The following is a 13,532-nucleotide window of genomic DNA, read 5'->3' as shown; positions in this document are numbered from 1 at the left end:
AGTTTCTGGACACTGATTTACTAGTTCCAAAGCGTTTGAGGCAGATTTTTATTTTTATGCTCTGAGCTGTTGCACAGTCTGAAGAAGAGCTGAGAGCAGCTGAAAGTGTTTTACACATAAAGATAAAAGCTAGCTTTTTGACTAGAATATTTTCTGTCATAGTTTATCTGTTTCTAAGTTTGTGCTGCTCATTTATGATTCAGTGTTTTATTCTCTTTTATATAATTTGTATTTTTTCTATTTAAACTTTTAGAATCAGAACCAGATTTATTGGCCAGGTTTGTTGGACATGCAAGGAATAATTTAAACAAAAAAAACAAAAAATCGTAATATTTTAATACTGTACAATGTGTATTGGTCACATTTATTCTGTCTCTTGTCAGTCAACTGTAAAACACAGTGTTTTGATTGACTGATTAATTGGGGTTGTTGACCTGCAGGGTTGCCTGTTAACAGTGAACCTATATTTGTTTGGCAGGTGTAGTCTTCCATACTTGAATCCTTTTTTCAAACCTTTATTAGAACCACAGTCTAGCATTCTTCCTCTACTTTTGGCTGTTCCCCGGTAGGGGGCGCCACAGCGAATCATCAGTTGCCACCCAATTGACGATGCACATGCTAAACTTGACATGTTTTACACCGCAATTTTCCATGTGTCAGGGGCAGGTTTTACAGGTTATTTACCTGAAATAGAATGACAGGAAAGCAAAAATCCTAAACCATCACACTTACCAAACATAAAATTGGGAATGACAAACCAGCAAAACACCCCTTTTAGCCAATTAATCTTAAATATACTATTGATAGTTTTAAATTCTAATACATTAAAACCTCCCCTTGAATTTTGTCTAATAAGAGTTTTCCTCCTTACATTTCCAAATTAATTGAACACAGTCCAAAGACATGCACCTTAGGTTGACAGGTGACCTGTCCAGGTGGACCCCGCCTCTCGCCCAGTGTCCACTGGGACTGGCTCCAGGACAAGCGATATAGATAATGGATAGATTTACTTATCTTAATTCATACATACCTCTATGTTACAACTTGTTTGACCCTTATGCCATCTACTGAGTGGATATCACAATCAAGTACAGTCATTATTTCACACTTGTGTTTTATTAATAGTGAGGCCAAACGGTTTTAAGCCGTGTATACCAAGTGGCACCTGAAGCTCGTTGTGAAGGAATAAACGTGTATTATCGACCAGTTGGTTCATGGTTAGGAGGCTGTCACCGATCCTTCTGCCTTAACACAATAAACACGCTGAGCAGTTCAGCTCCAGTTCCAGCACGTTTGTTCCACACAGGAACCTGCTCTGTCCGCGTGAAGCGTCTCTTTAAAGCCGCAGTTCTTTTCTGTCGGCCCAGTGGGGACGCACTGCGCCTTTAAGCCGCCTGAATGGAGCGTCGATGACGACATCGTTTTATTTTTATCGCAGTGACCTCATCTCTCATGGCAGCGAGTTCCTCTTCTCGTTTAGTCCAACTTTAGCGCCTCTACTTTCTATTTTATAAACTCGATTCCGCTACATCAAGTCAAACAACATCTTTAAACCAGCCCGGGCGGTTGAGGTGCTGTCTGGGCTTTGACGTCGAGTTTTCATACGGTGAGTTTACAGAAGGTTTCTGGTTAAAGTATAAATCAGCGTTAGATAAAGTTACATTAACGAGGCCTAAAGTCAAAGTTTGGGCTGTGTGTCTGTTGAAGACGAAGGTAATGTCCTGCGTGAACATGGATATGAGAACTGTCGCTGTGTAGGTTGTTTCTATAGGCATCGGCCTGGCGGCGGGTCGCTAACATCGACACACACCAACAAAATGTCAGAGCAGCGAAGCTAACGCTCGAAGAAACGCGAACGCAGCACCTGAAAACGTCGATCAGAGTCGTGTCACCGTTGATCCCACGTCGGTTTGTGCTCATTTACTTATTAAACACCGTTAACACAACTTTTTATTAACTGACACTAAAGTTTAACGCGACATTTAACAAAATAACCGTCCTACCTCATCCAGCACCAAGCCTAATTAAAAGGACAGTTTAATAGAGTATAAACCGGTTAGTGTTACTGTTTTCATTATAAACCGGTTAGTGTTACTGTTTTCATAATGTTTATCACAAATATCACTGTTGGAGGAAAACGTCCAGATTGGTATGGGTTTCTGGAAATTTGACCCAAACTCATTTTATACTCCTTTTTCTCATTACATCCTGTTCATACAACATTTTATTAGTTGACATTAAAGTTACATTTAGCGAAGTGCGCCCCCCTTTTTCACCACCAGACCTCATTAAAATAGAGATATTTAATGTGAATATACACTGGTTACTGTTACTCAACGCTTTCACACCACCATCAACTGTTTACCCTTTAAATCACTGTTTATAACCAGTAATAACAGATACGTCCTTAAAAAAATCCAGATTTATGTGAAATTCTGTTGAGATCTGACCCAAACAAGTTTATACACTTGTTCAAGTCAGTTAACACAACTTTTTATTCACAGCCATTAAGTGAAGCCTTAGATTTAACAAAATTATCCCCTAAATAAAAGGAGACTTTAATGCAGCATTGATGTGGACCAGTTTAAGTTAAAGTTGACCCAAAGTGTTGCACAGTAGTGAATGTACCACAGCGCAGTAGGGCTTTAGTGGACGCTGATCCACATCATGTAGGTTTAATAAACCGTGGATTACTGGACAGATGTTCAGCTGTCACATCACAGACCCCAGATCAGACCAGACAGATGCTTGGTCTGAATTCAATTTATGACTGACTGAGGTTTTATTGTATCCTGTGATTTCAGTCTCATTGAGGAAGTCGGTATTGAGCTCTGAGAATTGATGGCTTTGTTTTTCACAGGGAGGGAATTTAAAGGCCATTTTAAAATCAGTGCGTAAACATGAGACAGATGGACACGCAACTACGTACATTTACTCAAGTACTGTACTTAGGTTCTGTTTTGAGGTGTACTTCATTTGGGTATTTCCATTTCTGACACTTCATACTTGGACTTCACAACATTTCAGAGGCAAATGTTGTACTTTTTACTGCACTCCATGTATTTGATACTAACAAACTGCTCCAAAGGCTCAGAACGGCCCAGTGTCTGCAGTTGGTCTTGCTCTGTTGATGCTGCTGCACATGTGTTGGAGCTGTTTGTTAGAAACAGACGCCTCCCGTGTTTCCTGAGGAGAAACCTGCCCCCCAGTGCAGCGGTGGGGCTCACTGGGGGGGGGTTAATAGCTGGTGGACAACGGACAACAGTGGAGGTCTGTGGCACAGAGCGATGAGTTGGACCAGGGTCTGGACTCACACATTACCACGTTCACTGGCGCTGCTGGTCTCTGGACGGGGTGTGTGCCTCCTTTCATAATCCACTGAGTATTGGCATAGTAACCTGCCATTTCTTTTGGGATCTCTGCTCCATCTTTGATGAACCCATGAATCAAACTTTCGCTGGTTTGTTGGCCGTGCAGTGCCTCAGGGCGCAGACGTAGGCGTCCAGATGAGCGACTGAGTCCAGGAATATGGTGCTCGAGGCGGGATGACTTCACAGCTCTGGATGAGAACATGGTGTCAGATTGGCAGTGAGCCGCAGGGCTGATCCTCTGCTTACCATCGAGTCAGAGGAGTGAAACACTTGTGTAGTTTGCAGACATTAGGCCTGTTGAATGTCTGTTTCTGACACGCTGACTGATGACTGTGTGTGTGTGCGTGTGTGTGTGTGAAATTACTGTTGCAATGTGCAGATGTGTTTGATTTTGTGGTAACAAGCAGTTTGGCCATGTGGGTGTGATGTTGTCTCATCATCTCTTGGACGTGCTGTTAAAGGTTGGCTTGAACAAACTGATTAATCAAAAGGAACTAATTTTATGACTGACAAAATAATCTCACAAGGTCTTTGTGGCAGCTGTTCTGGAGCTTTCAGCTGTGTCTCTTGGTCCTCCACCAGCAGGTGGAGCTTGCAGCATTGACATGGAATCGGATTTGGAATACGATTAAAAGTCTGTTTTTCTGTGTGTTGTGGACTTCTCCATCACTGGAGCTTGTTGTGCTCAGAAAAATGGAAATGCTAACATCTACAATTACACTCAGTGGTCAGTTTATTAGGAACACCTGTCTCTAATCCAACAGCTCCACTTTTTAAAATAATGTTTACATTGGTGTAGGTTTTGGCTGAGGTGAGGTCAACCTCTCCTTTTTGAGTTAAACCTCTGTGATGTCAGCAAGAGAGGAAAGCCTTCTGATTGGCTGCTATCACGGTGGAGTCACTAACCTTTGGTCCAAGTCGGATGACAGGTCTCAAACACACACCTGCCACAGGTGCAGTGTCAGAGCATAGAGAAGCAGGAAACAGGCAGACAGCTTTATCCGATCTTTATCACGACTCCGGTCTGGTTTCCTGGTGAATGCTCGCCTCTTACGTCACCACACTGAATATTATTCATTATTGATTAACCTGCTGATTATTTTTTGATTAAGCAGTTTATTGTTTAGCCAGTGAAACATTAAAAAAGCAACAGAAGACCTGTTACAGTGTCCGAGTCTGCAAACACACAATTTACAGTGACAGAAAACAAGTTTCTCATTTGAGAGTCTTTGACATGTTTGTACTGTTTTTGTTTGAGGAACGGTTGAACCAATGAATTGTAAGGCAGGTTATTTTTATTATCAGTTGATTAATTGTGTTGCTCCAGTTGCGAGTTGTTGGGAGGCAGAAACCACACCTCTAGTTTTTTGACCTCTGCACCAGGACAAACATAAGAACTGTATTAAATGATGACTTCCACTTTTACCAGACTGGTCGAGTTGACTCAGAAATACGAACGGAATCAGTTTGGGGAAGCACCAGTACGTTCACCGGAGATTAGATGTGAAGCAGCTGTAAGTGTTGTTTTGGTTTTCAGTGGCTGTGCTGCTTTACAGGTCACATTTGAACTAAAATGAATGCATGTTCATTGGCTTCATTGGCTGTGCTGATTAGAAATGCAGCCAGTGAAAGGGAATTTGAGGTTTGTTTGTTTTTTGTTTTTGTTTTTTTGATACTGAACGTGTGTGTGTGTGTGTGTGTGTGTGTGTGTGTGTGTGTGTTGGTTTGATGAGAACGTTGACTTGTTGACTTTGGAAGCAGCAGTTGACAAAAGTTCATCTGTAGGTCCAGACTGAAAGTATTTGGACGGCACATTCAGCTAGAAATAAAATAATGGAAACTACATTAATGTTCCAGGTCTGGGCTTTAATTGGAGCAGGTTTGTATCACTACAGAAAGACCTGTGTGGCAGATCTAGTCCTCTTGACATGCAGAGCCTGTTACTGGTGCAGGGCTGAGAAACACTTTCCTTGCTGAACATTCTCTGTGAAACATCATTCTACAGATATTTGTTGTTGTCTGGAGAGATGTGATACGGGTGAGGTTTTTCTGATGCCATCTGTTCAGAGGATTCTGTAGCTGCTAATTTGACAGAGATCAGATGTCTGCAGAGGAATGTTGCGGCTTGAAAAGCCATAATTGGAGTCCCATTGCTCCTGGTCTATAATGTGAAGTAGAACACGAGGTTAGAGAGCAGCGTCCAGCCGCCTGCTGCCTGCAGGTTTCACACATCCTCTTGGTTTGGGATAAAGGTGAAGTTGAGCCTCTTTTATTCTGCTTTCTGCTCTTTTTGCTCAGTAAAGCCGCCAACACGCTGACAGAGAAATGCCACGGCCGTGCGCGCTTCTGTGTGCAGTCCAACTTTCCGACAGCACTGTCAGTTCTGAAGATGTTGCTGGTTCGTCTGTAACATCAGCACTTGATATGTTTTACTCCACCTGAAACCAACTGGGTCACCAGTAACTAAGAGGCTGGTGATGAAATAGTGCACTGGTGAAAAGCTCAAATCAGGATGATGGGGTCCTGTTTGTTTCCTGCTTCCCGCACCTTTACATTAGAGGAAGTGCAAAAATGTGAAACCTTCATGAATTTGCATGTTAATGCCAAAAGTGTCTCTCACATATGAAGACTTCTGTTTTACATGGTTGTAAATTGAATCTTGTTGTGTTGTTGGTTGTTTCATCCTCTGGGACAATGGGATGGAGATTTTTTACAATTTTCTGATATTTTATAAACTAAGCAATCGATGAATCAGGGCAGTCAGTATACGAAATGCTCATTATCTGAAGCCCGAGGCTCTTTCTAATCTGATCCTGGTTTCCATTGTTTTCTATTTGGATGCCATTAGCCCAGCAGTGTTGAGTGTGACTTCAGTGGCTCAGGTTCGGTCGTCTCAGACATGCAGTCACGATTCTTTCAGCTCTGTTTTCTATGTCAGATCTTTCTATCTCGTGATCCTCCTGAAAGCCTCCTTAGCTGGAGAGCATGTTACGTGACAACCAGAAACAGTGAGTTGTGATTATCTGCAGCGTAGATATGTATTAAACTCCGCCTCTTTGCCCATCTTTGGATTAGACATAGCAGGCAGAGTGAAGTTGTACCAATATGGCGGTGGCCAGACTTGAGCTTCAGAACTGCTCTTCAGGAATGGTGGGTTTGTCCACCCTTTATATACAGTCTGTGGGTGACACATGATTAAGAATGAAAGGACAATGATAATCTTGGGGCCCCCCTGACCTGCTCCCAAGGCCCTCCCGGGTGCCGCAGGCCCCATTCTCAGAACCACTGCCCTAACAAAGCTCTAGCTTTGACCTCCTCTTGGAAGACACTGGATCAGAGTTTGGAAACAGTAAATTGTGATTGTGAGTTTCCTGAAAGCTGCAAGAGTTTGGATGGTGACACTGGAAATGTGACTCCAGCCTGAATGAATGAACAGAGGCTGAGAGCAGCTGAGTGTGAGCAGATGTGTCAGATTCAGCAGAGTGGACGCAGTAGGAAAGAAAAAATTCTATTTTTTTTTTTTAGAGTTTTCTGGGCTCATGGAGTGTGTGACGGCGTGTGGGCTGTTGGAGGAGGAACTCGTCTGGGAAGTTTCTTTGTGCCCAAGTCGACTGTGTAACTGCTGGCTTCACAACATGAGGGAATTTCCTGCTGCGCAGCCCTGAGTCGGTGTGCAGAGAGGAGAGGAGAGGAGGGACAGGTTGATGGGAAGTTCAAACTCTCCGCTTCACTCAGGGTGACACTCTGGACTAGGCTGATGCCGCTGTCCACACAGCGTCAGTGGTGCATAGTAACAGAGTACTTTTACTCAAGTACTGAACCTCTGAGTATTTCCATTTTCTGCGGCTTTGTACTTGTACTCAACTACTGTAATACAGATACCACAATTGTTGAACAGTTTCAGACCTAGGTTTTTACATAGAAAACATCAGATTGACTGATAAATCGTTTAAATTAAACCAGCACACCATGACCATCTATAACACGACACACATCATGTTTGTGTGAACACAGTCACATGCGTACACCCTGGTAAGTTTGATCTGTCCTGTATCTGTTTGGATGTTTTAACTTCACTATTCAAACCTAACCGGGGCAGTGGCTGCACACTGGTGTCTGTTGCACTATTTCTGGTTCCTGGTGAAACAAACTAACAAATTAGCTCTAGTTACACCTGATGCGACATGAAGCACTGATGTTGCACAGAACATTAATGAAAGATTCACAGGGAACAGAATCGTCCTGAGGTGCAGTGAACACAGCAGCCTTCACATGCCTCCAGCAGGCTCTGACTCTGGGTGGTAAAGACAGCAGAAGTGAAACTTTGCTGCTCTGTCATGGTAAAAATACAGCTGAAACTTTGGCAGTCAAGAATCTTTATTGTCATTATGCATAGCACAACGAAATGTTTTCCAGCAGCTCTCGGCTTAAAAGACAGACACATTATTTACATAACACACAATTGTATACGTCGGTATAAAACTATGAACAAATAAAAAGGGATGTATGGGACATAATCAGCAGCATGTTGGTAGCAAAAGAGTGTAGTAACATTATAAGGAGCAGCTCAGTGCAAATTTCAGGCTTTAGGAAGAGGTGTGAGCATGGGTGTATGTCTGCAGAGGTCCAGTGTTCTGTCTGTCTGTCCATAGGGGGGAGCTTGTGTGTGTGACTGGGGGTTAGGGGGGATGACATGATAAATGTGTGTGATGAACCCAAGTCTAACTCGGTGTCCTTGTCTCCTCTGTGTCCCAGAGTCCGAAACCACTTCAGGATGAGGACCAGGATCAGATGCGGTGTCTTCGGCGCCTGGTCCAAGAGAAAAGACCCCTTTAGTTTCACACCTGCTGTGCTGTGAATGACCCCCGACACACTCAACACACACACAAACATACACTGTAACAACAGAGAGAGTTAGAGGGGTTTGGCTGTTTTGCTTCTCAGGGCAGAGCGAGGCCTCTCTCTGTCTCTCTCTCTCTCTCTGTCTGTCTGTCTCTCGGTGTTTCTCGTCCCAGAGTTTTGGGCTGCCAAGCGCCATCAGGATGACATCATACTGGGCCGACACAATGGAGCTCTTCATCGTTTGAGGTTCATCGCCGGGCTGCATCACTTTGCAGGGCCAAGAACAGAGAGGGAGGGGGTGGGGGGGAGGGAGGGGAGGAAAAAAAAAGGTTTGACATGTCAGAGCGTTCGGGTTCCAGGTACGGGATGCTGAGGCCTGGCATGGTGCGGCCCATTGGGGCAGAGGCTCTGGTGGCCCTGCTGGAAGGGGGGCTGGACCGTGTGGTGCTGATTGACAGCCGGCCTTTCGTGGACTACAACGCCTCACACATCCTGGAGGCAGTGAATGTGAACTGCTCCAAGCTGATGAAGAGGAGGCTGCAGCAGGACAAAGTCCAGATCACTGAGCTGCTGCAGCACTCAGCCAGGAAGAAGGTGGGTGCAGGAGCTTCACCTGTCCAACACACCTGAAACATTTAGCATTTGGACTGACCTCTTTGTTTTGTCTGTCTGTTCAGACGAAAACGCAGCTTTGAAAAACGCTGATATATCAGAGACCAAACAGTACCTGCCATTTCAGTGTTTCTTGAACTTAATCCAGAAGGGAAAGAAGAAGTTACTAGGTCTGTGCCTGACTGAGCATTTTGTCAGTAGGCTCTTCAGTGCGACTATTTGACTATTTGTCCTTTTTTAAAAATATATACACAGCCTAGACTGTCAGAAAATGACCTGGCATGAGTTTCAGTGATGACGTCGACCACATCAGCATTGATATTAAATGCAAAAAAGAGAGAGGATCATATTTCTGAGCATTTAAAAATCAATAAAAGACAGCTGCATATGATGCCAGATTTAAACTGCGACCTATTTAAATTGAGGACATCTAACGTTGGTCTGTGTATGGATTGGTCGGAATAACGAGACGGGCAGCACACTTGGATTTCTGTTGAAACAATGCGCTTATAGGCAGTTTTTTCTTCTGACACGTTATAGCCAAGTTTTGTTGTTCTTATCTCCTCGTTAAATGGTGTCGTCAGACCAGATCAGTGTCCCCATTGAAGTGGGTATCCATCCGTTCACCAGACCAGAGGGGGAAGCCCTGAGCAAACCGCTGCTCAGCACAGCAAAATGAGGAGAAAATGGCAAACTAGTGGCCTGGGGCTGCCTTCTGTTGTCATGCACACTGGCTGACAAAAAAATGAAATAAAATAAAAACGGGCTCGACTAGGAGAGTCTCAGTCGACTGACTCTTGACTGATGATTCGACTAGTCGCCTTGCAGGGGGCCCTAGAAGGAACACAGTGACAGTAACAGTGTTGGCGGCTGGCTTCACACCAGCGTTGCTGTCTTTATTATCTGCTGTTTTTCTGCCGTGTCCATGGACGACTCCTTTCTTTGTTAGAAAAGAAAATTTTGCCTCCTGCTCACCGTTTCTTCTTTGCTAGTTGTTTTTGTGTGGCTTGTTTGTGTGCTCGACACATGCACAGTAGAAACGTACTGAAACACCCAGTGTGGACGGATGTTGTTTTGGAACAACAAAAGTGTTTTAGAATTCACTCGGCTTAATGTAGACGCGCTCTCAGACCGATGGTCTCTGTGTTAAAGTCTGGTGTTACTGCTGGACGACATCCACACTTAGTTAAACCTTCTTCAGTCACACAGTAGTTAAAGAAAACTCCAAAATTGGAGGCAACCATTGCTTTTTCAGTCTGGACACTAAGAATCCAAACTAAGAAAGAAACCCTGCTCCTTGGTAAGGATCTCGGTGTGAAGTCCTCTGCTCCCTGTATTTACAGCATTGACAACTTGGTCCAGTTTTCTTGTTGTACCCTGACGTTTCCCTGCATTTCTCTTCAGCTGAATGAGGGCGTCCAACCTCAGAAGAGCATATTTAACAACGAGGGTCTGGAGTCGCAGCGGCCGCTCCTCCTGGTTTGTGGTGTCGTGTTAAATTGGAATAACAGCTTTACTGAAGCTCGGCTGCTCTTTTATTACCGAGGCAACAGTTTCCGTACGTTTATGAGCTGTCATTAATTCTGTGTGCACTGAAGGAGAGAAAGCTGCTTCCTCAAGTGAGAAGAAGCAAGAGAGCAGCCAGACCGCTGTGGTTTAGGCTCCGTGTGTTCAGCCGAGGGAGGCCACAGACCGACTTTACCTACTGCGTAGAAAGATGAGGATGCAGGTGATGCTGGGCATCAGAACAAACTGCCAAACGCAGGTTTTTTTTAAATGTAACATCATAAAATGTCTTAGTGTTATGTTTCATTGCCTGGGGTCTTGGTTTAGAGATGAGGGCTGCAACCACAAAAGATTTTCATTGGTACTTAATCGGCGTGAATCGGTTAACCAATAAAATGTCACAGTTCCTCACGGTTACGCTCGTGATGATTCCCAGAGGATGAATCCTGATTATTTTGTGGATCAACACTTTGGCTCACGATAGTATAGCTAAGATAAGATGAAACTGTGTCTGTGTGTGTGTGTGTCTGTGTGTGTGTGTGTGTGTGTGTGTGTGAGAGAGAGAGATTTACTAAAAGTAAAGAAGAAACTGGTTTAATTCACTGTTCACTTTGCTGTTTAAAAAATTTGCATCACCAAAACTGACCCCTCAAGAGGTATGTGCAAAACACTGTGGATCTTCTGGAATATCGTTGTGTAAAACGGTCCTGTGCACTCAGATACTCCTGTCTTTGTGTTGTAGTTGGAGCTGCAGGGTGACCAGGAGGTCGTCGTATACGATCAGAGTTCTTCAGACCCGGCGGCTCTCAGCTCTGAGTCTTTCCTCGGTGTCCTGTTGGTTAAGCTGGAGAGGAGTTTTCCCTCTGTCCACCTGCTTTCAGGTGAGTCCTGCCTCACCTCAATCCTCCGCCTCCTACAAGCCCTCAGGGGGACATTTACTGAGGCTTGGGGCTCATTTTTTGGTGTTCTTATTTACCAAGGAGTCCCAGTTTGGTTCTGTGGCTGGAAGTTGCACGTTTGTTCACAGGCAGTATGTATTTTAAGGCATTCCCATTCAGGGACACAAAATAAGGGAAGAGAGAGTGCCTCAGCAGCTGATTTACCACCACAGACTGATGCTGCGGCTGATGTTAAAGGTCAGGAGAGAGCTCTGCTGTCGGAGCGCCAGCTGTAAGTCACCTGAGACATCGCTGGTGTTAGGAACACACGAGAGGAGGGGGAGGGTGTTTCTACATCACCTCTTCCTCCAGAAGAGACTGTGAGAGCCAGGCTTTTAGGTCCCACTGTTGTTCAGTTACTGAACCAGATGATTTGGCTGCATGCGACTATGTGACTGCAGCTTGGAAATATGGTTGTCGGTTTATTCAAGCATATTAAAGTTCAGTCGCAGTTAACGTTTCTTCTACGCTCCATCTCTGTTGTGCATTTACATGAGCACTGCTGCCACTGTGCTCATTTCCATCATTAGTATGCCATTTCAGAGCAGAGGGGCTTTTTCAGAGCTCTTAGAACAAAGGGGAAGAGTACAGCCTTTTTGTGTGTTCACAACGGAGGAACCAAGAACGATGGCACTTCTTAGAATGCTGTTTTGACTGACTTTTTTTGGCTTCTACTTCAGGGTAGATACTCTCCTAGTGCAATAGGAACCATGAGTTATGTATGTGCACATTAACTACAAAACCATGTTAGCCATGTAAAGAATAGTGATCAACAGCCATCACCAGTGACATGGGGATCTGCAGTCTGGCAACATAAGCCTCTGCAGAGGAAAAGGAAGCTTTCAAATCAGAGAGCCCTGGAGCACCTGGCAAAAGAAGAGAGGTGGAAGAAACTCACTGATGTTTACAGGAAGTGACTGGTTTCAGTTATTTTGTCCAAAGGCTGTGCTACCAGATATTAAGTTGAGGGTGTCACTAATTCTGTCCAGCCCATGTTTGGAGTTCTGGGTGGGCTGGACCAGATTTGGCCTTTTTCTGATTTCTTTGCATTGCTCCAATGCAAACAAAAGGAATAAACCGGAGAATTACAAAGAATATGGGATTGCAGCAATTTTCTGGGAGAAGTGATGTGTTGTCTGACAGAAATGCAGCGGTGCCAATATTTTTGGCCATGACTATAAATGTAAATCCTCACTAATGTCTTTGCAGCACAACGGAGCAGCTGTGTGGTTTTAGTGGGCCTGTTTCACAGCTTTCTGTTCAGGTTCACAGCAGCCTGATGAGCCTGAGCTCAGTCACCTGTGATGAAGCTGTGTATGAGCTGGAGCGACAGGTGGCGCGACTGCAGACGTCCTCCCTTCTTTCCACGGAGGGTTATGTTATGTAACTATGATGTAATGCTGCACTGACAGCTCCACCCTCACACATAACAAAACGACAACAACAATGACTCTGGGCTTTCCAAAGTCATTGGGCCAGAGATTGAACTGTTTCCCAGCAGCAGCTCCTCTCAGTGAGGAACCTGTTTGTGGCTGATGACAGGAGGGGAAGCTTTAAAGGGAAGTCCACAGAAAACAAAACAAGATCAGTTCTGACTTTGACATTTGAGGCAGGAACATACTGTAAACATGAGCAGTTAATCATTAAAACACTTTTCAAAAGATCTTCTCTGTTATTGTGCAGTAGATATTAACCATGAACATACTGAAACTGACTCTAGGGTCAGTTTCACGGTACACCACGGTATGAAAATGGACGGTTATCATACCGGGCACATTCGGTTATTACCGGTATTGAAATAAAATACGATGCATGTGCGCCTTTCTTCCCCAACTGCCTGTCGGACTCCACACCAGTGGACAAAGGGCAGAAAGGAGGCGGCTGAAATCAGCAAACTCCATCCAGTAACAAAGACATTTAAACCAGCAGGATTAGTTTGGCGATCTCAGAAACGAGCGGCGTCTCTCCTACAGGATGTGTCCCGTTTATAACTTCAACCCCAAATGATAAACATCAATCAAAGTTCAAAGTGTTTATTTTGTCATATGCACAGTTAGGAAATGTGTTTCCCTGTACAATGAAATTCTTACTTTGCCGTCCACATGAATGCCACAAAATACAAATGAAATATAAAGTAGATAAATAAATAACACAAAATCTAAGGCACTTTAAGCAGCAAATGCAGAGATATAATAAAAATATATAAGAATATAATAGAAAATGTATGCTGCATGGGAGCAGCATGTGCAGCAGTCAACAGTCA

General features: G+C 44.1%; 2 protein-coding genes across 2 annotated transcripts in view; one reads left to right on the top strand and one right to left on the bottom strand.

Moving 5' to 3' along the window:
• Positions 1–2,058, bottom strand: part of gpr19 (G protein-coupled receptor 19) — a 10,108-nt gene extending 8,050 nt beyond the window's left edge. The window contains exon 1 of the mRNA XM_020613425.1: positions 2,004–2,058. The gene's annotated coding sequence lies outside the window, so the exon portion shown is untranslated. The remainder of the gene's footprint in view (positions 1–2,003) is intronic.
• The window catches only part of dusp16 (dual specificity phosphatase 16), a 21,966-nt gene continuing 9,746 nt past the window's right edge, over positions 1,313–13,532 (top strand). The window contains exons 1-3 of the mRNA XM_020613421.1: positions 1,313–1,606; positions 8,127–8,807; positions 11,074–11,212. Coding sequence (XP_020469077.1) covers positions 8,550–8,807; positions 11,074–11,212 — 397 coding nt within the window. The 5' untranslated portion in view covers positions 1,313–1,606; positions 8,127–8,549. The remainder of the gene's footprint in view (positions 1,607–8,126; positions 8,808–11,073; positions 11,213–13,532) is intronic.

This window comes from Monopterus albus, unplaced genomic scaffold (genome assembly GCF_001952655.1).
Source record: "Monopterus albus unplaced genomic scaffold, M_albus_1.0 scaffold134.1, whole genome shotgun sequence".
Lineage (NCBI taxonomy): Eukaryota > Metazoa > Chordata > Actinopteri > Synbranchiformes > Synbranchidae > Monopterus > Monopterus albus.
The sequence above is the reverse complement of the archived record's forward strand: the minus strand, read 5'-3'. Positions and strand labels throughout refer to the sequence as shown.